At 47.6% G+C, this 23,898-nt stretch overlaps 1 protein-coding gene across 1 annotated transcript in view; it reads right to left on the bottom strand.

Annotated features, from left to right (window-relative positions):
- The window catches only part of LOC115468727 (solute carrier family 13 member 1-like), a 71,336-nt gene that overhangs the window by 36,055 nt on the left and 11,383 nt on the right, over positions 1-23,898 (bottom strand). The window contains 6 exon segments of the mRNA XM_030200658.1: positions 2,392-2,511; positions 3,710-3,852; positions 5,960-5,998; positions 6,823-6,859; positions 11,339-11,375; positions 22,069-22,253. Of these exon segments, the coding sequence (XP_030056518.1) occupies positions 2,392-2,511; positions 3,710-3,852; positions 5,960-5,998; positions 6,823-6,859; positions 11,339-11,375; positions 22,069-22,253 (561 nt within the window).

The raw sequence follows: 23,898 nt of genomic DNA, 5'->3' as shown, positions 1-23,898 counted from the left end.
CAGGGGCAGAGGGAGCACGGAAACGAAGGAAGCTGACCGGCGCGCGGCACCCCCCAGCGGCGTGCACCCGGGGCGGACCGCCCCCACCGCCCCCCCTTGGTACGCCACTGTTGCCCTGCAAAGCAACATATAGGTTAACCTCACCTCAGAGCCCTCGTGCTTTTGTCATGGGTAACTGTTATGTCTGCATATACCTTTACCCAGGTACAGCGTGGGAAGTTTTCAGGAAGTCTGTAGCCTGGGTAAATCACCCTCTGAGAAGGGCACGTGGAAGAGAACAACACTGGACAAAAACAAACTTTGAATGCCTCTGTTAGTGGTTTGCATACTAAGGGAGCAGTGGCGTACCAAGGTGGGGGCGGTCCGCCCTGGGTGCACGCCGCTGGGGGGGGGGCCGCATGCCTGTCGGCTCCGCTCGTTCCGTGCTCCCTCTGCCCCGGAACAGGTTACTTCCTGTTCTGGGGCAGAGGGAGCATGGAACAAGCAAAGCCGAGAGGCGTGCAGCACCCCCCCCCCCCAACAGGTAAAAATGCACCCGGGGGGTCCTTTTGCTGGGGGGGGCACTGCACCCGTGGGGGCGCATCGGCGATCCGCCCCGGGTGTCACCCACCCTAGGAACACCACTAAAGTGCGCTAAATGCTAAGATGCCCATAGGAATAAAATGGGCATCTCAGAGTTTAGCACGAGGTAAAAGTACTAGCACACCTTAGTAAAAGATCCCCTAAAAAAAGGAAGTTAAAATGGCTGTACAGGGCCAATTTTTAAAAAAGGGTAGATAGCATCTAACTTAGGGGATCTTTTACAGAACAGTGGTAAGCCCAACGTGGACTCCCTAATCTGGAACTACCCTCGGGCTAAAACAGCACATCACTTTCAGCGCTACAAAATTATTTGTATTTTTGTAGTGCCAGTGTTTACCTGGTGGTAATTGGGGTCTGGTTACCGCAGGAGCCCTTACTGCCACATCAATGGGTGGCGGTAAGTGACCCTCCTGAAATGGCCATGCAGCAAGTGGTTTACTTACCCACTGCGATAAAAGGGGGACTCAGCATGCATCAAAACACATGCTGACATCACTGCAGGCCCCCTTTTACCAGGGGCGTAGCTACGTGGGGCTACGGAGGCCTGGGACCCCGTAGATTTGGTCCTGGATCCCCCTGCCGATGACCCTCTCGACCCCCCTCCTGCCGCCAACCCTCCCCCGCCATCGCCGTGGCACTACCTTTGCTGCCAGGAGACCCAACCCCCGCCAGCCGAGGTCCTCTTGCTTCCCGCGGAAGGCTTTGTTCTGTTTTCTGACGTCCTGCACGACGTCAGACTCACAGAAACAGAACAAAAGCCTTGCAGATCAAGGCTTCGTTCTGTTTCAGTGAGTCTGGTGCAGGACGTCAATGGCGACAATGGCGGCGGCGGGGGAGGGTTGGCAGCGGGAGGGGGGTAGAGAGGGTTGTTGGCGGGGGGGACAAAGTTGGTGGTGCTGGTGGCGACGGCGGGGAGGGGGGGGGGTCGGCGGCACCGGGGGGAGGGGGCTAAAATGTGCCTCCTCACCTGGGCTCTGGACCCCCTCCCGCCGAAGTCTGGCTACGCCCCTGCCTTTTACCGCAGCTTGGTAAAAGGAGCCCTTAGGAGCCCTTTTACTAAAGGGTGTTAAGCCTTAATGTGCAATTAGTGCATGAGAAAATGCATTAAAGCATTTTGTGGTATTTCCCTGTTTGCATGTGTTAAGCACATGTTAACTATTTTTTTTAAATATTTTGAGGGGTTGTGTCAAGGGCGGAGAGTGGGCGTTCCCATGTTATCCAGTTAGTGGGAACATTAGCACACAACCTGCAAAAAAGGAAACAGAAAATGCCCGACTTTAATGCCACAGTAAATCTGGGCTTAGCTTGTAGAAAAGTCCTGCATTAGAATTTCCGCGCATCTCAGTATAAGGGTCCCTTAGATGGCCAAATTTTGTCTGGTTACCTTAAGCAAGTTTTCAACTGCATCCAATCACCTAAAAGTTAACCAGCTAGAATCTGAGTACTCTGCGGGCACTGAAAAACATTCCTAACTGACCAAGATTTTCTACCAGTGATCCTTCCCTGGAAAACCTAACACAAAAGGGTCAACAGCTCCCCTCCCCCTAATGAATCAAGCAACAATGGAGCTAACAACTCTCCTCCCAGTTTAAAGTATGGGCCAAGGGAAAGGAACAGTCATTCTCACTGCTATCTATTTCATAGGAGAGGAGGGAGGAGGGCTGTTCGCCTCAATGATACTTCAGCTAGATCCCCTGAAATTTCACATAACCCTCTTTATCCCTATCATCATGTTTTCTATAATATTCCTTTAATTATGTCAGTGAAGATCCCCGCCATGTCTTTCTCCTTCTGTTCTAGCATACTTACCCAAAACCAAGAAAAAGCCAATTTATCCATATCCATGACAGAATTAGGATTATAAAAGCTATTGGAAAAGAGAATGCAATCCAGGTTCCAAAGTTAATAATCTGACAATCGGGATAGCGCCTATAAAAAAAAAAAGTATTTATGTCTTACTTCACATTTCTGTTACATTTCCAATGCTGCCCAAGGCGACGTAAAAACCCCACAATATAAATCATAAATAAATTCATATAAACAATGGACTATTGTAATTTTAAAAATCCAGTTGGAAAAACAAAAATCAGCCACCACATTTTGAGAAATTATGGCATTGCTCTTCTGTGCCGTTCCAGCGGTATTTTTACGGTGCTATTCGGACTTTTGAGCATCAGGGCCTGTGGTTTACAAATAATACCTAGCTGTATCAAATTAGCACAAATTCTCATGTCAATAAAGTTTATTGTATCTATATCTATTGTAAACTAAAACTCAACATAAATTACTTTTCACTTCCCCAGAGTTAGTCTGCTTCAAGTTTAGAAAACATTAACAAATTGAGGGCTACTTTTACAAAGCTGCGCTAGAGATTCCCATGCAGCAAATGCGAGGAAGCCTGTAGGAACTAAATGGCCTTCCTCTCATTTGCCGCGTAGGAATCATTAGCGCTGCTTTGTAAAAGAAGCCCTGAATGTTGATGTCTCTGTGCTTTACATTCAATTTTTATAAGTTGTGCTTGAACCTGTGCCCACCTTCCAGTCTTCTAGAATGTCTCAGAGGTGTCCTAACTGAAGGCCCCTTTTACTAAGCCATGTAGGCGCCTACGTGCACCCAACGCGTGCCAAAAATGGACTTACCACCTGACTACAACGTGGCTCTTGCGGTAATTTCATTTTTGGCGTGTGTCTGATACGGGCATCTGAAAAATATTTTTTATTTTCTGGCACGCATAGCGGATGCACGCCACGTGACATCTGACGCGCGTAGGTCCTTACCGCCCAAATTCTTTACCGCTAGGTCTGTGGCTGGAGGTAAGGTCTGAGACCCAAAATGGACACGCGACAATTTTGATTTTGCCTCACGTCCATTTTCGGGGGGGGGGGGGGAAGGAGGCCTTTTTTACAGGTGCGCTGAAAAATGATTCTGCGCACACCCAAAATCCATGCCTTCACTACCGCAGTCCATTTTTCAGCGTGCCTTTGTAAAAGGACCCCTGAGTCATTAATACATGCCTAGTACTTCAGCCAATGTGCGCATTTTACTCACATTACTAACCTAAATAATGTACTCTCAACTACTTGAATTGTGACAGAAAACAAATCTCTTCCTCTTCACAGATACATACGTTTCAAATTGTTCTATAAATATGAGGTTTGTGGATGTGCCAGTGAGAGTCGCCATGCCTCCAACTGTAGAGGAGTAAGCAATACCCAGAGAAAAGGCTTTGCAGGTCTTGTGATCCTGCTCTGTCCTGTACCATCTTTTGCCCTGCATATAAGGGAAATACAAGAATGTTTCAGTGCTTGAGTTTGCTATTATTTATTTATTTATTAGGATTTATTTACCGCTTTTTTGAAGGAATTCACTCAAGGCGGTGTACAATAAAAATAAATCGAACATGAGCAATAGACAATTACAGCAGTAAAAATATTCAAATAACAATACAAAGTATGGCATAGTATACTACTTACAAGGTCAACACAATACGTAATAGAACATCTTAACTGAATGTGTAGGGTATAAGCAAAGAAGGAACATATAGATAGGTAAGAGAGTAAGAGGAGTTAGAAAGTACGGTGACTAATTTAAAGAAAGGTGCACATGAGGACAGAGACAAGGTTAAATATTACCTCAGCTAGGGTAGGAGTGGATAAACTACTACTACTACTACTTAACATTTCTAGAGCGCTACCAGGGTTACGCAGCACTGTACAGTTTAACAAAAAGGACAGTCCCTGCTCAAAGGAGCTTACAATCTAAAGGACGAAATGTCAAGTTGGGGCAGTCTAGATTTCTTGAATAGAGGTATAGTGGTTAGGTGCCGAAGGCGACATTGAAGAGGTGGGCTTTGAGCAAGGATTTGAAGATGGGCAGGAAGGGGGCCTGGCGTATGGGCTCAGGGAGTTTATTCCAAGCATGGGGTAAGGCGAGGCAGAAAGGGCGGAGCCTGGAGTTGTTGGTGGTGGAGAAGGGTACTGAAAGGAGGGATTTGTCTTGAGAGCGGAGGATACGGGTAGGAACGTAAGGGGAGATGAGGGTAGAGAGGTAAGGAGGGGCTGCAGATTGAGTGCATTTGTAGGTTAGTAGGAGAAGCTTGAACTGTATGTGGTACCTGATCGGAAGCCAGTGAAGTGATTTGAGGAGAGGGGTGATATGTCCTGGTGCTGTATGTGTGGCACCTAGATTCCACACGGATATATGGGCGTAACTTTTAACAAGGTAATCAGCAGTTTTAACAGCACTTAGCAATAACGAGCACTAACTGACAATAATTACAATTTATGCATGGAAATCGCTAAGCATATTCTGTAAAGAACTGCGCAGAAATTGCAAAGCACACAGTTCAAAATAAACGCTTGTAGCTTAAAAGGGGTGTATTTATGGGCGTTTCATGAGCGTTCCAAAATTTACACACGTAATTACAGAATATGGGTCAATGCACCGAAATCTATGTGTATGGATTTGCACCAGGTTTTTATTAGCTTAAGTGGATGCGCATACATTTTGGTGCTATGGTATCGACTAAGTGTATTCTATACACCGTGCCTATATCTTATAGAATATGCTTAGTTCTGCGGGGAGTTTTTTAGGCACCATATATAGAACCTAGTCCTTGGCATCTATCTAAGTACCAGTTTATAGAATTGCCCTTTATGGGCTGGATTCAGTAAATGACACTCAAAATTCAGCACCGAGAATAACTGGCACCGAATGGTATTCTATAATGGGCGTTCCAAACTGGGCGCCTTTTATAGAATAGCGTGAAGCACTGGGATTTGCACCAACTCGTATCTGGTGTAAATCTCGGCAAGTAAGTTAGGCGCAGATCCATGGTATTCAGTAACTGTGCATCTTTAGTGAATGCCCCTGACCCGCCCATGAGATGGATAACTTTCAATAATGTGCATTCTCAAATAATTAGATATGGCAGCTCTCCAATTACAATAGTGTCTATACTAGTGGTTCTCAGCCAAGTCCTCTGGACACACTGGGGATATGCACAATGAATATGAATGACAGATCTGCAAACAATGGAGCCAGGGCATGCAAATCTATTCAATGCATAGTCACCCTGGATAACCTGAAAACCCAGCAGGCTGCCTGTGTCTTGAGGGCTGAATTGAAAACTCCCTGTGTCAGGATTAATGCCTCCTGTATCAGAACTCTCCAGACCTTTCACACTCATTTACGGTCACACCCAAGGTTTGAATCAAGCCTATGGCAATAACATTTAAGTTACAATATATTTATCTATTTATTTTATTAGGATTTATTTACCACCTTTTTTAAGGAATTCACTCAACACAGTGTACATGTCTAATGTGTTCATTCCACTCACACAGAACAGCTCAAAATTCCTAAAACAATCACAAACCTGTTTTGAAAATCTTTGTGCTTTAAATTTCTGGTGTTCCTGCAAAGGAACAAAAGATGTTAGGAAAGCAAATCATTACTTAGTTTGGTATTAAGTCCAGCTCAAAAGTGATGAGTCGACCTGCAGAAATGTTGTAGTCAAAACTAGAACCAGAAATATGAAAACTACATTACAGTGGCTACAAAAAAATCTACAACCTCTTGATCATGTGTCACATTTTGTTGTTTATGTTTATTTAAAATTTCACCTTTTTTTAAGACTAAGTAGTTTGCAATAAAAAAAATTTGGCATAATTAAAACCAAAAAGTTGAAAAGAAGTCCATAAAATCACAGGAAAATCTTATAACACTCATACCAGAGCATTTAAATAGTGAGGTTTTTTCCTATTCATCAACACACCAATTCACACCTTTCAGAGGGGAAATGTTTTATTGTGGGACAAAGCATTTACCACTTCTCTCTATACCCTTCTTGGGTCCAAACATGAAGGAGTTGCCAAGGAAGGGTTGCATCTAGGACAGCCAGATTAAGGGCCCTGTTTACTAAGCTGCGTTAAAGGCGCGTTAACGTCTTTAACATGCGTTAACCATGTAAACGCGCATTAACTGTGTACATGCCTACAATATCCCTATAGACGCCTACATGGTTAGCGCGCACGCTAATTGTAGGCGCGTTAAATACGTTAACGCACCTTAGTAAACAGGGCCCTAAGACAAAAGCCTGGCTCTCCATTATGTTTCATTTGAGAAACATACAAGGAGTAAAAGTAATTGTGCTGAATTCTGTCTTAATAAACAAGTGGAGAAAGCATGGGGAGCATGGCTCATGGAAATCTGTAGCTGAGCTCAGTCTGATACAGTTACCTGATTATTATCTGTGCGAAAGTCCAAAATGTTACTGCTGTAAAAGAAAATAAGACACAATATTGTTGGAAGATTGAATAAACACATTCCCTCCGATTTTCAGCTGGCGGCAAGTAGCACAGTTAGCTGCCAACACTGACCCCAGATGTTCAATGCTGGGCTGTTTCTAACTTAACTGGATATGTGAATATTCATCACTGGCTGGATAAGTTAATAGAGGGCAAAGATAGGACTGTTATTTATGTGGTCCGATTTGACCACTACACTTATTTTTATTACATTTGTACCCCACACTTTCCCACTCATAGCAGGTTCAATGCAGCTTGCCCAGAGTTACAAGGAGCAGCCTGTGCCTGCAGTGGGAATCAAACCCAGCTCCCCAGGACCAGAGTCCACCACTCTAACCACTAGGCCACTCCTCCACTCCAGCCAGCACTTGAATATTCACAGATAGCCAGCTATCTCGAACTGACTAAGAGGCAGATGCACTAAAGCTTAATGAGCCTTTAATGACCCTCCAAGAGGGAAATTTTGATCCGTTGCATGCATCAAAGGGCTTTTACTGAGGAAGCTAGCAGCTAACGAAAACGGAATGGAGATGAGCAATTAGTGTAAAAACCCCATTGAAACGAGATGCACTAACCTTTTCCGATTGCCTTTACGCAGGAAAAAGGCAGGAAATCTAACGAGAGGTCTGTACCTCTCGTTAGGGCTGTCAGCTACAAGTTTAAAAGTGAAATGTATTTTAAAAAATAACTAGGGGGGTGAAAATGCGCGTCAGGGGCGTCCTTTATTGACGCCCCAGGTCGCTGCTGCTCCCCTCTCCCTCAGCACCAAAAGAAAAAAAAACCGGGAGGGGGCAAAGGCACTCGTGAGGAGCGTCCTGTATGGCCGTCCTTGCCCCCCCCCCGCCCGAGGTCGCCGTTCCCCCCCCCCCCCCCGCAGGAAAAAACTCAAATTTTAGCAGCCCCAGCCCCGGGCCGGCCCTCCTCCCTTCCTGTGTCTTCTCCCACACTAGCTCCGCCTCTCACCATGCTCCGGTCCCGTGCCCCACCCCCGCCACCCCCCCTTTGGTCGTGGCTGCTGCTCCCCCCCCAACGACCCCCCCCCTTTGCCTTACCGGCCCGTGCAGCGCCTCTCACCTCTGCTGCACGGGCAAGAACAGCTGATCGGTGAGTCAGAAGGCCTCCTCAGACGTCCCTTCTTTCTTCCTGGGCCCGCCCTCCTCTGACATAGGTAAACTAGTTGTGTTAAACATTCCTATACCTTTCTTTTTTTGGTGATATTATTAATTCTATATTTCTCATTTGTGTAGTTTAGTCAACAGAGGAGTAGATTTATATTTCTGACAAGGTACCAGCATCAAAAGCTGAACAGTTACAATAACCTTACCCCCAATCTATTACACAGCCCTTAAATTAAACATTTCCCCCTACCTCCACCCCACACTCCCTCCCATTTCATCCTGTATATCTTTACTCCCCAACCAACTTCTGGTACTACTTCCCCAGGGAGGCAAACCATGAGGATTTAATACAGATCTGTCCCTGAAAAAATTATCTCATAGATGTAGAGCTTGCCCAGCCCTACCATTGACTGTCTTTTCACATACGGCCTTGCCATTGAGTGATTCTTTTTCACATACGGCCTTCCCATTACGTGACTGTGTTGTTCACATACAGCCCTGCCATCAAGTGATTCTCATATATGGATTGGCCCTGCCATCAAGTAACTGTATTTTTCACACATGGTCCTGCCATCAAGCAACTGTCTTTTTCACATACGGCCTTGCCATCGAATGATCATGTTTCTCACATATGGCCCTACCATTGAGCAACTGTCTTTTTTACATACAGCCTTGCCATCCAGTGACTGTCTTTTTCACTTATGGCCCTGCCATCGAGCAAATGATTTTTTTCACACGTGACCCTGCTTTTCAGCCCCTGCTGACTTCAGTGGCGTAGCCACAGGTGGGCACCTTAGGGCTCAGGCTCACCCAACAGTAGCACACGTTTAGCGGTAGCTGGTGGGGAGCCCAAGCTCCGCCAGCTGAAGTCTTCCCCCTGATGGTAACAAAAACACTATTCTCCATGATACCGGCACCTGCACATGCTAAGTTTTCAGCGCATGCCTGCTGCAGACTGCCAAGGTGGAAAGAAGCGTTTTCCCACCAGCTGAGATATTTTTTGGTGGTGGGGAGGGGGGCGAACACTGGGTGCCCACCCACTTTTTGCCTAGGCCCACCCAAAATCTGTTTTCTGGCTAAGCCGTCGGCTGACTTATGCAAATGAACCCTATTATGAGTCTCTGCACAGGCCCAGCGTCATATGGCCCATGATATATAGCATTAACATTTCTTCAGAAAAAGGATCGGATTCAAATTAATGGTGGTATTATACTGTGGTTGAATGATGCAAAGACTTTTAAATAAGCTTTCTTTCTTTCTTTCTTTTTTTGACCTGGGAGATCTCTGCTGTTCCTATATCTTCTTAACTATGGGCAGGGCAAGAACTGTTTCCATGTGTCTTCAGCTGCACTACCCAGGAGTTTTTACCCTATTTTGTATAACACACACACTCCCACGCACACCTACATACACAAATTCAGCTGGGTCATTATAGCGTCCAGTTCTTGGCTGGGGAGCCTATGGTCTTCGTTCCTTTAAGCCTCTTATTGACCACCATGCATCTCTCTCTTCCCTCACCCTCAAACTTGGAGGCTATACATGCTGCCTTCACAGTACCCCTAACCCCAGGCAACCTGGGCAATAGAAGCCACAACCCAGGATTAAATCAGGAACTTGTCTGGAGTTATTCGTGCATTCTGATACTTATAATTACAGCTTCTACTCTTAGATGTTTATGAGCCATAAATTTAGGTGTTTATTTTCCAGCTAATTAGGGGTTTTATGCGGGTACTTTGGTGTTATTGGTGCTACTATTACTGGGTGTCTTTTCCAATGGAATCAAATATTTGTTTGTGTAACTTATTATCAGGTTACCATATTTTGTCCTCTGAAAAAGAGGACACATGTCACGCCCCCTGCCCCACCCTTCCCCGCCCACACCATGCCCCTGCCCCGCCCACACCAGATTATAGAGCATAGAGAGAAAACCTAACACTCTCAAAAAAGAACCAGAATAATTGTTAACCTGCAGCGAATTTTAACATCTATAAGGCAAACTTGTTAACTTGCCAGCTATTGACTTTGGCAGAAAAAAAAAAAGAATTATCCACCAAAATTGCATCAGATTATTCTAGCAGTCATTTACTAACGGTTAGCACTATGTACCTGCTCCAGCATCCTAGGAATAAAATGGGCCCCGTGGCAAATAGGTATGGATCTGTACAAGTACGATCACTCAGTGCTATAATGATAATCCGATAAAAAAGAAAAGTCTGTGGAACTGTAATAAGAAGGAAATCCATTCCCAGAACTGTCAAAGTGGCTCACTTTCTGACTTTCGTCCTTCCCAGTGTGTTATCTGTAGTACTGTTTCTTCACTTCAAAATCAGCACTACGTGTACCAAAAACACATACTCTCCACAAACACAGGCTTAAGAGTGAGGCACGTCAGAAATACCGTCCCCTCACCTCCCCACTGAACTGTCATCTCTCTCTCTCTGGAACTCCCCAGTGCAGCATGTCTCCTCCACCCCCGCAATTCAGCACCTTTCCCTCACTCAGTCTCGAACTGCCCTACCACCCACCCCATCACCCAATCCTACCTTTAAGCTCATGTCTGAGATCGCTCGCCAGCAGCCCTACTAATTTCTTACTCCGGCACCATCCAACCGTCCCCCCAGCCGGAAACAGGAAGTTAAGAGTCAGAGGGGTGGGATGGTCACGAAACACAGAAGAAAAAAAGAACATGAACGTCAGAGGAGGGCGGGAGTGGAGGCTGGAGAAGCAAAGCTGTGGTGACTTGCTACTCGCTAGCAACCTCAAAAACAAGTTGGGAAGTGGGGAGTTTGAGAGAGATGGAGAGATGCTGGGCTGGGACTGGGAATTTGGGCTTCACAGAAAGGGAGAGATACCAAACAGGGACTGAGGGGTTGAGTTGTTTGCGTGTCTGCTTCTTCCGGTTTGCATCTCACACAGTGATATGGAAGGGAAGGGGAGGGGAGACCCACGGTGCCGCTCGCCCCGCCCACCCACACATTTGTCCATAAATCCGGACAAACGTGCGTGCGGGCAAAACCCGCCGGACGCCCCGGACATGTCCTCAAAAAGAGGACATGTCCGGGGAAATCTAGATGAATGGTAACCCTAAGAAAAGCAAAACATTCAGTAAAGGATATAAAACTAGCCAGGGGAGGTGGGCTATTACCAGTGTTTTTTTTCAGTAAATACCTTGAATAAAGGCGGGATATTAATAATAAACTATAAATACATATTTAAATATTTTACTGCTGTTTATCAGCTGAAACCTAAAAGCAAAGGTTGTGTTTATAATCAAATCAGAAACTTATATGCATAATAGTAATTAATAATTTTTATGACAAAATAGAATACCTTTCTGAAGAGATGGGTAAATCAATCTTTGATATATCTGTGAAGGAAGCATGAAAAACATTGTTTTGTCCATGGCAGTAAAATGTCTGAGCAAATACTCACACATCACAGGTCTGATTCAAGATACATCCGACACAGAACCAAACAAACGCCACTAAACCTGGCTCATGAATCTTCCCAGTGACTTCAATGTGTTTTCCTTTATCTCCTTCAACATACCAATTTTTTAATCCAAATGGGAGCCTTCAGTACTTCTGGAGGCACTTAGTGTTCTCACATCCCAGACAGACAACAAAAAAACTGATAATATGAAAAGAGTGTTATTTTCAGAATGGAGGAGTAGCCTAATTGTTAGAGCGGTGGTCTCGGAACCAAGGGAACCATGTTCAATTCCCGCTGCTGCTCCTTGTGACCCTGGACAAGTCACCTAACCCTCTATTATCCCATTTACAAAACTTAGATTGTGAGCCAACTAGGGACAGAGAAAGTAGCCTTATATAATATGTAAACCACTTTAGTTGTACCATAGAAAAGCAGAATATCAAATGCATAAATAAAAAATAAAAAAAAGAAGAAAGATGCTGGGAGATTAAATGACTTGTCCATGGCACAGTATCCCACAAGGTCAGACTCCTAATTTCCAGTCTCAAAATCTAACCAGTGGCTAGGAAAAAATAACACCAAAGAATGCAACCAAAAGCATAATACAAGAGAGAAACATAAATCAGAAGTTCACAAAGAACTTAAAAAAATGTAACAAATCATAAATCCTCATAAAGGAGGGCCATGTAAGGCTGAAAGAGCATTAATACAGTGTCCATGCAAGAATTATAGCATCCCTTGGACAGATGCCCCCTAGCAGTAGGGATCATGGTGGCCATTTTGGATCCTGGTGTAGCTCTGGGCAGGAGCAAGTGGTACCATTTGGGGTACCACTCCACCCAGATTCCACTGAACACCACTGATCACCCATGTAGGTCAGGGGTGGAATGAGATTGGGCTCTGGGGGAGGGGGTTGGGGTTAGAGGACAGGGAAGGAGATCAGATTTGAGGGGGACTGGATATGTGCAAGGACATCAGAGGTGTCAAGGGTGTGTTGGAGAGGGGGATCAGATGTGCAGGTGGATGTTGGGGGGAATTGAAAAGGCAGGGAGATGTGACCTCTGTTGCACTGGTTTATTTATTTAGTTTTCTTTGGAGTGGGCCGCACTGATAACACAGGTACTGCTACTATCTGGCAATGGATGTAACCTGGTGCCTATGCAGTACGGAGGTAATTCAGTACAGGTTACCTAAAGTTAGGCACTGGGATTGTGTGCATAAGTACAATTTCTTTTTACCAGTTATGTACATAATTGTTGCTCACAAATTACTAGGGTACGTCAACAGTTATGTGCCAATATTTCAGCTTGGCTTACACCATGTCGAAGGCTGGTACAACTGTCTGCACCTAAATATTACAGTTGCATTTGTAACTGTTGGTGGTCTATAACCTTAGCATGTAAGTGTGGGCATGCCCCTGACCCACCCATGCCCTTCCCATGTCCACACACCCTTTTACACAGTAAGGTGGTAGAGTACTGCACACACTTAAATATAAGGTGTGCCAATACTGAGTTACACTAATTTGACACCCAGATGCTGTTACAGAATACGTTCTCTCCATGTGGCATTGGGGTGCCTAAAAGGAGGTGGCCACATAGAATTGTACTGATCATATAGTTTTTCTTGGCACCATTCTCTGCAATATTTACATACTTGAGTGACACCCCAAAGCCAGGACAGTTCAATGCTGAATGATTTTCCAAGTACAGTCATATATCCAAATCCAATCCATCGCTGTGAAGACAGGCTTACTCTCAGTACTGCCGAATATATACTGGTGAGAACCTCATCTTGATGTCTTAAGATTAGAGACCCCTGATGCAGTTGAATTCATTGAAACACTAGTAAAAAAAAAGGCCTGTTTCTGACACGAATGAAACGGGCACTAGCAAGGTTTTCCTCGGAGTGTGTATGTTTGAGAGAGTGTGTGTGAGAGTGAGAGAGTGAATGTGCGAGTGTGTGTGTGTGACAGAGAGAGAGTGAGACTGGGTGCGAGTGAGACTGGGTGTGAGTGTGTCTGTGAGAGAGAGAGTGTGTGTGTGAGAATGAGAGTGTGTGCCAGGGGTCCCCACCCCCCTCCCTCCGAGTTTCAGGGTCCCCCCTCCCTCTGAGTTTCAGGGTCCACCCCCTCCCTCTGAGTTTCTGGGTCCCCTCCCTCCCTCTGTTTCAGGGTCCACCCCTCCCTCCCTCTGAGTTTCAGGGTTCCCCCTCCCTCTAAGTTTCAGGGTCCCCCTCCCTCCCTCCGAGTTTCAGGGTCACCCTCCCTCAGAGTTTCAGGATCCAGGGTCGCCCTCCTTCAGAGTTTCAGGGTCTCCCTCTCTCTGAGTTTCAGGGTCCCCCTCCCTCTCTCCCTCTGAGTTTCAGGGTCCCTCCCTCCCTCCGAGTTTCAGGGTCTCTCCGAGTTTCAGGGTCCTCTCCCTCCCTCCCTCCCTCCCTCCGAGTCTCATGGTCCTCCCACCCACCCAGTTCCAGGGTCCCCTCCCTCCCTCCCACCCTACCACAGTGCTTCTCCCGTCCACCAGCTAAGTCCTGGCCTGACCCACTGCCAGCAGGCGCTCCCTCATACTGTCTCACTCACACACACTGAGAGGCAACGGCGGGGCTGACGCAGCCACGGGCACGCAGCAGGATAAAGTTTGCCTCCCAGTCTTGTCTCCGCGTATGCAGCTGTCAGATATTTCCGTGCGGCTTTCACCGCCACACTGCCTTTCTTGTTTGCCGAGTTCTTCGCTCGCTCAGCCACCAAAAACCAACAAACGACTACCGCGAGACACAAAGAGGGTAGGAGGTGCTTAGGCGCGCTTACAACTATTTTCGTTGGTTGGTTGCCTTGCCTCTCACTGTTCCGCCCTCGATGTCATCACGTTTTGACGCGAGGGCGGGACAGAGAGATGGTGATTGACTGATGAACCTAACGAACCTTACGAACCCTTCACTTCAGTGAAGCCACGGAGTCAGCTTCAGAACGTTGGAGGTGGAAATTATTATAGTAGATGGTATCATGTTGGAAACAACTATGCAATATACAAATGTTATACTCTTTAGTTTGGTTTAGAAGACAGAATATATCCAGATTTATGGCAATAGTGAGATAAGTGGAAAGAATCATGTTCCAGGAAATCAGTCTGCGGGACAAAGGTTCAAAGTTCCTAAACCTTTATTCTTCAACAGTCTTCCAAAAGTACACACAATCTTGGCCCTTGTTTACACGTTTGATGGGACAAGATTGTGTGTACTTTTGGAAGACTGTTTCTACATACAGTCTTCCATACGGCTTCTCTGAGGTAAAACTTCCATTATGGCATAAATTACTTGGAATATTCATCTGTACAATGTAGTCTATAAGATTTTAAAAGATTTTTAAATATGGTTTTCTCTAGATTCCTGCACATTAAAATTATGGTAATGAAGTTATTTACATCCAGAAATAATCATGACTGAACATAAAAGCTTCTCACTCAGCTCACCTTACTTCCATTTAAAGCTCATGGAAAAGACTGTATCCTTGCTCAGTGAAACCAGTTAAACCTCTCAGCTGGGTTGAGTTTTTGTACAGGAACAACTGCCTAAAGCTAGATCATTGTGCAATGACACAGCCAGTTATGACATGCTGATTGTTCTGCATCTGATTTCAGACATTGAAACAATGCCGTTGGTATACAGTAGGTTTTTGAGTGGGAGAACTGGCATTTACTGGTCTTGTTCCACTACTATTTTCAACATTAAGGAGAGAAGTTAGCAATGCAGACTACCATTAAGAAGTGCTGTTTTACCACTAACTCATGCTATTTTTGCACAAGACCTAGTTACTAATAACCAGGAATAACAGTAAAATAACATGTCATAATGGTGGCCCATGCTGATAACTTCCACTCTTGGTTAAAGAAAAAAGAAATGACTCTAGAAATAGAAATCACTGCTATATCTATATTAATAAATCCCACCTTGAACGTTCTGAAGCTCACTCCAAGGCAGAGAAGCTCACTCCAAGGCGGAGAAGCACAAAAATCCTGTAGTCTTCATAGGCTAGGACCAGTCACCCTCACTCATAGACCCGCCCTCAGCCACACCCCATCTAATATAATAAAAGGCACCCTCAACGTTCTGAGGACAACGTTCTGAAGTCACTCAGACTCCCAGAACGGTTCGTAAGTTCGTGGTGGTGAAGCCACTGAACGATTTGCTGCCCCGCCCTCGCGTCAAACGTCATGATGTCGAGGGCGGAAAACCAACAGAAAAATGAAAGCAGGGACCGCATCAAGGAAGGGGGAGGAGTAGGGAAACACACGGAGCGTGTTTCCCTACTCCTCCCCCTGCCAAGGAAACGCTGGCTACCAACCGCGCCGCGCGCGCCTCAGGTAGCCCCGCCCCGACCGCCCGAGCACCACTCTCCCTCTCTCCCAAGTTCAGCAACGCGCGACGGCGACGTGGTGGGGGCGCTCCGCCCCAGATGTCAGCAGGTGGGGGGTGCTCCGAGTCCTCTCCCAGCAACGCGCGATGGCGACGTGGTGGAGGCGCTCCGCCCCAGATGTCAGCGGGTGGGGGGTGCTGCGAGTCCGCTCCCGGCGCTGTCCTGCCTTTAAAACCCAATTTGAAGCGCTGGAGTAACAGGCAGCAGCGCCTCGCGTCTGCCCTTCTACTAAAAATCTCTTCGACGACGTCATTGGGCCTTCCCACATTGAGTCCCGCCCTCCTCTCAGGTAACTTCCAATTACCGCGAGGGCGGGTGGGACTCAATGTGGGAAGGCCCAATGACGTCGTGGAAGAGATTTTTAGTAGAAGGGCAGACGCGAGGCGCTGCTGCCTATTACTCCAGTGCTTCAAATTGGGTTTTTTTTAAAGGCAGTGAGGGTGGTGGGCCTGGGCGGCAGGAGAATGGAGCTGGTAGGTGGGGAGGGACTCAGATGGGAGAAGGGTGTGGGGCTCTCAGGTGGGGGGGAGGGGGTTCTCAAATGGGAAGGAGACTGAGGTGGGAGGGGTTCATGGATGGGAGAAGCAGAAGGGGGTGGGGAGGGGGTTCTTGGATAGTTGAAGGGGACGGGTGGGGAGGGGACTGGGGTTCTTGGATGGGAGAGACTGGGGAGGGGGTTCTTGATGGGAGAAGGGGACGGATGGGGAGAGGACTGGGATTCTTGAATGGGAGAAGGGGACTGAGGTGGGGAGGGGGTTCTTGGATACTTGAAGAGGACGAGTGGGGAGGGGACTGGGGTTTTTGGATGGGAGAGACTGGGGAGGGGGTTCTTGAATGGGAGAAGGAGACTGAGGTGGGGAGGGGGTTCAAGGATGGGGGAGGGGGTTCTTGGATGCTTGAAGGGGACGGGTGGGAAGGGCACTGGGGTTTTTGGATGGGAGAGACTGGGGAGGGGGTTCTCGGATTGGAGAAGGGGACGGGTGGGGAGGGGACTGGGGTTTTTGGATGGGAGAGACTGGGGAGGGGGTTCTTGAATGAGAGAAGGGGACTGAGGTGGGGAGGGGGTTTAAGGATGGGAGCGCTTCATGAAACCCCATACACACACACTCACTCTCTCATCTGGCAGCGCTTCCTGTACCCCCTGCCCCCCACACACACACACACACACTCCCTCACTCTGTCATCTGCCATTGCTTCCTGAACCCCCCCCCCCCCACACACACACACACACACATACTCACTTACTCTCATCTGGCAGCGCATCCAGAATCCCCCACACCCCTCTTCTTCCAAGCTGAACCCCTCCAACACATCCCCCCCACCCCACACACACACTCTCTCTCTCTCTTCCTCTCCTCCAGCACACCAATTGCTTAGGTGCAGTGGCAGCAATCTCAGACACCAGAGAAAGAGGGGGGCCTGACACCATAGAGAGAGAGGGAGGGAGGGAGGTATCTCTGTCACACACACACACACTCTCTCTCTCACAGACAATGTGTTTCTGTCTCTCACTCTCATACACTCTATGTCTCACATTGTATCACATTCACTCTCTATGTGTCACACAGTCACTTACATACTCGCTTGGTCTCATACACTCAGTCTCACAGACAATCTGTGCCTCACACACACTCTCATTCACGCACACACTGTATCTGTGTGAAACACACTCTCTCTCTCTCTATCACACTGTGTCTCCCATACGCAACTGCACACACTCTCATTCTCACACACACACTCTCTCACAGACACGCTCACACCCAGACTCACTCTCTCTCTCACACACACACACACTCACACTTTCACTCTCTCTATCACACACAGTCACTCTCACATACACTCTCCAAAACATACACATTATGAGGAAAACCTTGCTAGCGCCCGTTTCATATGTGTCAGAAACGGGCCTTTTTTACTAGTCTGTACATAAAACGCTACCTCAACATTCTGAAGACAACCTGCTGAAGCCATCTGCAAAATCCCTAAACAGTTCGTAAGTTCATGGTGGTGAAGCCATCCAACTCACCATGTCTCTCTGCCCTGCCCTCGAGGGCGGAACACAGAGAGTAAAGGGATCCATAAAGGCACCCCTACCAACTGGCAAACCCCTCCAACAAACAACGACCCAGGCAGGGGGAGTGTTTCCGTACTCCTCCCCCTGCCTAGGAATTGCTACAGACTGCTGGCAAACTCCCCAACCACACAACCACAAAAGCCACCCGCAACCCCCCCCCACACACATACACACAAACACACACACACATACACACACACACACACACACACATAAACACACACACACACACACACACACACACACATAAACACAAACACACACACAAACACACACTCACAAACACACACAAACACATACACACATACACACACAAACACACACACACACAAACGCACACACACACACAAACACACACACACGCAAACACACACAAACGCAAACACACACGCAAACACACAAACACACACACACACAAACACACACGCAAACGCACACACAAACGCACACACACAAACACACAAACAAACACACACACATACATACAAACACACACACACAAACACATAAAAACACACAAACACATAAAAACACACACACACAAACAGCCTCGACGGTGCACCTCTAAGTGCCCCCCCGCCGCATCGCCACAACAACCCGTGCAACGGGGCATCAGAAAGCCCCTACCCCCCTTCCCTCCTTGCCGCATCACCCAACCCCTCCCCCGCCGCTTCACCAAGCCCCTCCCCCCCACATCGACTGCCTCGCCACCCGCGACCGCTAATACAAACTCTGTCCGGCGGCTGCTGCTGCTTCTATTCAGCAGCAGCAGCCCGTACATAAAGAAAACAAACAAACAAAAAAACCTCCTAAAACGCACCTCCGTGGAGAACCATCTCACATTGGCTGACGTCTCTGCAGCCGCTCCTCCTCTCCCCTCAACGTCAGTGCCCCTGCCGGAAGACCCTGGAGAAACGCCGAGACGTCAGAGGGGAGAGGAGGAGCGCATGCTGAGACTTCAGCCAATGTGAGATGCTTCTCAACGGAGGTGCGTTTTAGGAGGATTTTTTTTTTTTTGTTTTCTTTATGTACAGGCTGCTGCTGCTGAATAGCAGAAGCAGCAGCCGCCGGACACAGTTTGTATTAGCGGTTGCGGGTGGCGAGGGAGTTGATGGGGGGAAGGGCTTGTTGATGTGCCACGGTGGGGGGGGGGGGTCGGGTGATGCGCGAAGGGGGGGACAAGGGGCTTTCTTTGGGTGCTGTGCCGGCTGGGGGGGGAAGGGGGGTCTCGCTGGACATGGGTGGCTGGAAGGAAGCAGGGGGAGGGGAGGGTCGCTGCACATGGGTGGCTGCAGGGGGGGCAGGGAACAGGGAGATAGGGATGGGGCTCCACACACCACATGGGTGCCTGCAAGGGGGACAGGGGATACAGGCCGGACACTGCAGGGCGGGCAGGGGGACAGAAGGGTTGGTGGTCATCAGGGGGGACAGGTGGGTCGATGGACATGGCTGGCCACAGGGGAGGAACAGGGAAAAAGGAGAGGAGTGTCCTCAGACATGGGTGGCTGCACAGGAGAGGAGGGTCGCTGGACATGGGTAGCTGCAGGGGGGGCAGGGGGACAGAAGGGTCGCTGGACATGGCTGGCTGCAGGGGGGACGGGGAGAGAGGAGGGATGCTGCACATGTGTGCCTGCAGGGGGACAGGAGGGATGCTGAGGGGGGGCTGAGACCACATGGGTGGCTGCAGGGGGAGCAGGGGAGACAGGAAGGACGCAGCAGGGGGAGAGGAGGGTTGATGGGCATGGGTGGCTGCAGGGGGATGCTGGACATGGGTGGCTGCAGGGGGAACACGGGGAGAGGAGGGTCGCTGCACATGCCTGGCTGCAAGGGGGCAGGGGAGAGGGAGGGGGTTCCTCACACCACACACGCAGTCACTCATTCTCTGTCTGTCACATACACTCTCACTCACACACTCACTGTCTTTGTCCCTCTCTCTCACGCAGTGTCACACAGAAACACAAACACTGTCTCTCACACACACTCTCTCTCTCGCACAAACACATACACTCTGTCTCTCTCTCTCTCTCACATTCTCTCTCTGACACACACGCTCCATTACTACTACTACTACTACTATTTAGCATTTCTATAGCGCCACAAGGCATACGCAGCGCTGTACAAACATAGAAGAAAGACAGTCCCTGCTCAAAGAGCTTACAATCTAATAGACAAAAAATAAATAAAGTAAGCAAATCAAATCAATTAATGTGAACGGGAAGGAAGAGAGGAGGGTAGGTGGAGGCGAGTGGTTACAAGTGGTTACGAGTCAAAAGCAATGTTAAAGAGGTGGGTTTTCAGTCTAGATTTAAAGGTGGCCAAGGATGGGGCAAGACGTAGGGGCTCAGGAAGTTTATTCCAGGCGTAGGGTGCAGCGAGACAGAAGGCGCGAAGTCTGGAGTTGGCAGTACTGGAGAAGGGAACAGATAAGAAGGATTTATCCATGGAGCGGAGTGCACGGGAAGGGGTGTAGGGAAGGACGAGTGTGGAGAGATACTGGGGAGCAGCACGCTCCATCTCTCACACACGCTCTTTCTGAAACATACACTCCAAGGAAAACCTTGCTAGCGCTCGTTTCATTTCTAACAGAAACGGGCCTTTTTTACTAGTGTAATATAAGTGAACCAAGTATAGGACAATCAAGCCATTATGACATCACTGATGAGGTTGGCTCTTATTGGTGGAATGAGACATTATGACATCACAATATCAGCTCTGGACTGGCTACCAGAGAGAGAACTTCTTCACACTAAGAGGGGAAAGTTATCAATGAGGGCTAGTGTTAAGATGTGTTATTTTACCACTAACTCGAGCTATTTTAGCACAGATTCCATTTTATGTAATGAAAACTAGTTACTAAAAACTGGGGTTAATAGTAAAATAGCACATCTTCACAGTAGTCCATGTTGATAACTTCCCCCTTAATTAAAGAAAAAACAAATGTCTCTAGAAATCGAAACCACTGCTATAATAAAAGTGTGCCAAGTATAGGACAGTCACAACATTGTGACATCACTATGAGGTTGGCTTTTAGTGGTAGAATGAAGCATTATGACATCACAATATCAGTTCTGGTTACCAGAGCCTGAAACTCTTCACACTAAAGGGGGAAGTTATCAACATGGGCTACTGCTAAGCAGGGGCGTATCTGCGTGGGGCCACAGGGGCCTGGGCCCCCGCAGATTTCGCCCTGGCCCCCCTCCCCGCCGTCAACCCTCCCCCGCTGCTTACTTTTGCTGGCGCCGAGGTCCGACCCGCAATCTCCGTTTTTCGTCTTCCTCCGTGGCCATGCTTCCAGGAAGTAATGCTGCAGTGCTGATTCGTTGAATCCAGTTCGGCGTCTGACGTCAGACGTCGAACTGGATTCAACGAATCAGCACTGCAGCGTTACTTCCTGGAAGCATGGCCACGGAGGAAGACGAAAAACGGAGATTGCGGGTCGGACCTCGGCGCCAGCAAAAGTAAGCAGCGGGGGAGGGTTGACGGCGGGGAGGGGGTGGAGAGAGGCGGCGGGGGGGGGGGAGGGAGGCAAAAATGTGCCCCCCCTCTCTGGCTGTGGCCCCCCCTACCGCCGGATTCCAGATACGCCCCTGCTGCTAAGATGTGTTATTTTACCACTAACTGTTTTAGCACAGGTCCCATTTTATGCAATGAGATCTAGTTACTAATAACTGGGGTTAATAGTAAAATAATCCATCTTAACAGTAGCCCATGTTGATCATTTCCCCCCTAAAACAGGATTCTGAAACCATATTAAGGGAGTAAGAAAACAGATTTTCAGAAAAAAAAACATAGTTCTCTTACAGTTATTAACCTTGATAGATCACCTATCGAATGCACCTATCCTGGTGAACTGGGTTTGATTCCCACTACAGCTCCTTGTGAATCTAGGCAAGTCACTAAACCCTCCATTGCCCAGGTACAAAATTGATTGTAACCACAGAAAGGTGGCATATCAAGTCCCATCCCTTTACCCATATTACATCCTATGAACTCCAGAAGAAAGCTCTCTCTGACATGAGGCAAATACTGTGGCAAATATTAGCAGGAAATCTGAGAGAATGAGATGATCCTCCACGTACCCCAGCTTACGAGTGAGGTTCATTCCTGTCATGGTATGTGCAAAGCTAACTCATTTGTTACCTCCCACAGTGATGTTTGTTGTGATCTTGCTCATTTTCATTTCTGAGAGGGATCCGTCTTCAGATTTGGCACTGTTAAGCTGACTAAGTACTGCATCTACGATTGGCATCACCATGGCAGCAGTAGAGGTATTACTCAGCCACATGGAGAGCAGGGCAGTGCAGCTCATAAAACCCAGCAGCAGCCTGGAAGCAAAGTAAAAGATTGCAGAGGATGAATGTGGATGGAAAAAGAACATTTTGTGCCACCTGCTTACAATGAAGTAAGACTGCCAGTCAGGCAGAGAGCCCAGAGAAAAGTATAATACTAGAGCAAACCTAATCCAGTGAAAAATACTGACAAACTCCCTACAGTTAACATACAGGTTATATATTCTCTGCAATATTTCAAGGAGATTATCTAACCAAATGATTAAGCATCAAAAGTAGATCTATATGAGCTTCTGTAATGAAGTTCTACTCAGGGCCAGTCTTAGGCAGGGGTGACAGGGGCAGTCGCACAGGGCCTCGTGTTCCCAGGGGCCCAGCGGCAGCCTTGGCATCTCCCTCCCGCTCCCTGCTATTGCCATCTCCTCTCCTGTTTAGAGAGCTGCACTGGAGCGGGGGGGGGGGGGGGGGGGGAATGCACGGCGATCTAAGCTTTGCCTCTCCTCCCCCAAGCTGCAGGGTGTCCTCCCGGCACATACCTCAAGCCATCCTGGTGGTCTAGTGGATTCTTCGGGGCAGGAAAGATCCCCAGTCTTTCTTGCCCACTGCCGCTGACTCGCTTGCTGCTGCATCACTTTTTAAAAATGGCTGCCGAGACTTCCAGCGGCAGCCTCATGAGACTTCCGCTGAAGTCTTGCGAGGCCGCTGTTGGAAGCCTTGACTGCTATTTTAAAGAAGCGGCAGCAAAAGCGGCAGCAGCAGCAAGCAGGAAAAAATGGGGATCTTTCCTGCCCTGAAGAGTCCACCAGACCACCAGAGTGGCTTGAGGTATGTACCGGGAGGGCACCCTGTGGCTCGGGGACCAGGGGAGTGGGGAGGAGGTCTGGAATATGTGGGAAGAAGGGACGGGAGGGTACTGTAAAAAAGGTACCTTATCTGTTTCCTCTTCCTCGTGCATCCAGATCCCTGTGCACTCAAAACAAGCAAGCAAGCAAGCCTATGAGCTGCTGCATCCATGTTGTCTTTCTTTATTGTTGGTGGAATTTTTATGTAATCTCACTTATATTTTCAAACATGTGGAGGAGTGGCCTAGTGGTTAGGGTAGTGGACTTTGGTCCTGAGGAACTGAGTTCAATTCACACTTCAGGCACAGGCAGCTCCTTGTGAGTCTGGGCAAGTCACTTAACCCTCCATTGCCCCATGTAAGCCTCATGGAGCCTGCCATGAGTGGGAAAGCACAGGGTACAAATGTAAAAAAAAAACATGCCAGCCTGTGCATACAGAGGACGTATAATAACAGAATAACTTTTATAGGTAGAATAGTAATTTGTTATAAATTGTAATCAGTGTGTCATTTGGAGGGGCTGGTTAAAGGGACATCCTAGTACTGTTATATACATGTTGACATTTTTTTCTCTTGGTAAAGGGCTACTAAACAGACATCATGTTAAGAGAATCAGGTGCTCAACATTCAGAGTTTCTATCTAGCTATTTATTTATTTACATATTTATTTATGGCATTTATATCCCACATTAAACATGAATTAGGTTGAAACCTGGGAGCATTTAAAAACTTTTTTTTTTCCTGTGCCTACATCAAAAGAAAAAAAGATGGCATGTGGGAACTTGCTCCTTTTGCTTTGTGGAATGCAGTGGTATATTATAAAAAGGCACTTGCCTTTTT

The sequence above is a fragment of the Microcaecilia unicolor genome, chromosome 4 (genome assembly GCF_901765095.1).
Source record: "Microcaecilia unicolor chromosome 4, aMicUni1.1, whole genome shotgun sequence".
Lineage (NCBI taxonomy): Eukaryota > Metazoa > Chordata > Amphibia > Gymnophiona > Siphonopidae > Microcaecilia > Microcaecilia unicolor.
This window is presented reverse-complemented; position numbering and strand designations above follow the sequence as displayed.